Source organism: Pteropus vampyrus, unplaced genomic scaffold (assembly GCF_000151845.1).
Source record: "Pteropus vampyrus isolate Shadow unplaced genomic scaffold, Pvam_2.0 Scaffold196, whole genome shotgun sequence".
NCBI classification, from domain to species: domain Eukaryota; kingdom Metazoa; phylum Chordata; class Mammalia; order Chiroptera; family Pteropodidae; genus Pteropus; species Pteropus vampyrus.
Window position 1 is genome coordinate 34028 of NW_011888977.1, and position 1099 is coordinate 35126.

The window sequence follows — 1099 nt, forward strand, 5'->3', positions numbered from 1 at the left end:
CTGGCCTCTTACAACACCAGAGAGATCATAATAGAGGAAAGCCTTATGAGTGCTGTGAATGTGGGAAATTCTTTAGCCAACACTCCAGTCTCATTAAACATCAGAGAGTCCACACTGGTGAAAGCCCTCATGTGTGCAGCGAATGTGGGAAATTCTTTAGCCGAAGCTCCAATCTCATTCAACATAAGAGGGTTCACACTGGAGAAAAGCCTTATGAGTGCAATGAATGTGGGAAATTCTTTAGCCAGCGCTCCAACCTCATTCATCATAAGAGGGTTCATACTGGTAAAAGTGCTCATGAGTGCAGTGAATGTGGGAAATCCTTCAACTGCAACTCAAGCCTAATTAAACATTGGAGAGTTCACACTGGAGAAAGACCTTATAAATGCAATGAATGTGGGAAATTCTTTAGCCACATTGCCAGTCTCATTCAACATCAGGTAGTTCACACTGGTGAACGGCCTTATGGGTGCAGCGAATGTGAGAAAGCCTTCAGTCGAAGCTCTGATCTCATGAAACATCAGAGAGTCCACACTGGTGAACGGCCTTATCAGTGCCCTGAATGTGGGAAATCATTTAGCCAAAGCTCCAGCCTCAATAGCCATCGGAGACTTCACACTGGTGAACGGCCTTACCGGTGCCCTGAATGTGGGAAATTCTTTAACCAAAGCTCCAGCCTCAATAATCATCGGAGACTTCACACCGGTGAGCGGCCTTATGAATGCCTGGAATGTGGGAAAACCTTCAGACAAAGGTCTAATCTGAGACAGCACCAGAAAGTTCACAAACCAGACAGGCCATATAAGTGCAGTGAATGTGGAAAAGCCTTTAGCCAAAGGCCTACCCTCATTCGGCATCAGAAAATTCACACTAGGGAAAGGAGTGCAGAGAATGTGCTACCTCCTTCAATTCAAGAACACACACTAGAGAGAAGCTCTGAGAGTAGTTTTTATAAGGGAGCCATCAGCCAGAAGTTGAACCTTGTTCATCCAAATATTCACACTGGGGAGATTCCCTATGAATGCTAGATATGTTGGAAGCTTTCTGGAGCTAAATTGCATTTTCAGACCATGGACTTTACCAGAGTTTTGTCACTGCT

At 44.9% G+C, this 1099-nt stretch overlaps 1 protein-coding gene across 1 annotated transcript in view; it reads left to right on the forward strand.

Moving 5' to 3' along the window:
• Window positions 1–5: 5 nt before the first annotated feature.
• Window positions 6–1099, forward strand: part of LOC105299922 (zinc finger protein 792-like) — a gene marked incomplete at its 5' end in the record, with an annotated part of 2718 nt that continues 1624 nt past the window's right edge. The window contains one exon of the mRNA XM_011371897.2: window positions 6–1086. Within this exon, the coding sequence (XP_011370199.1) occupies window positions 6–1028 (1023 nt within the window). The remainder of the gene's footprint in view (window positions 1087–1099) is intronic.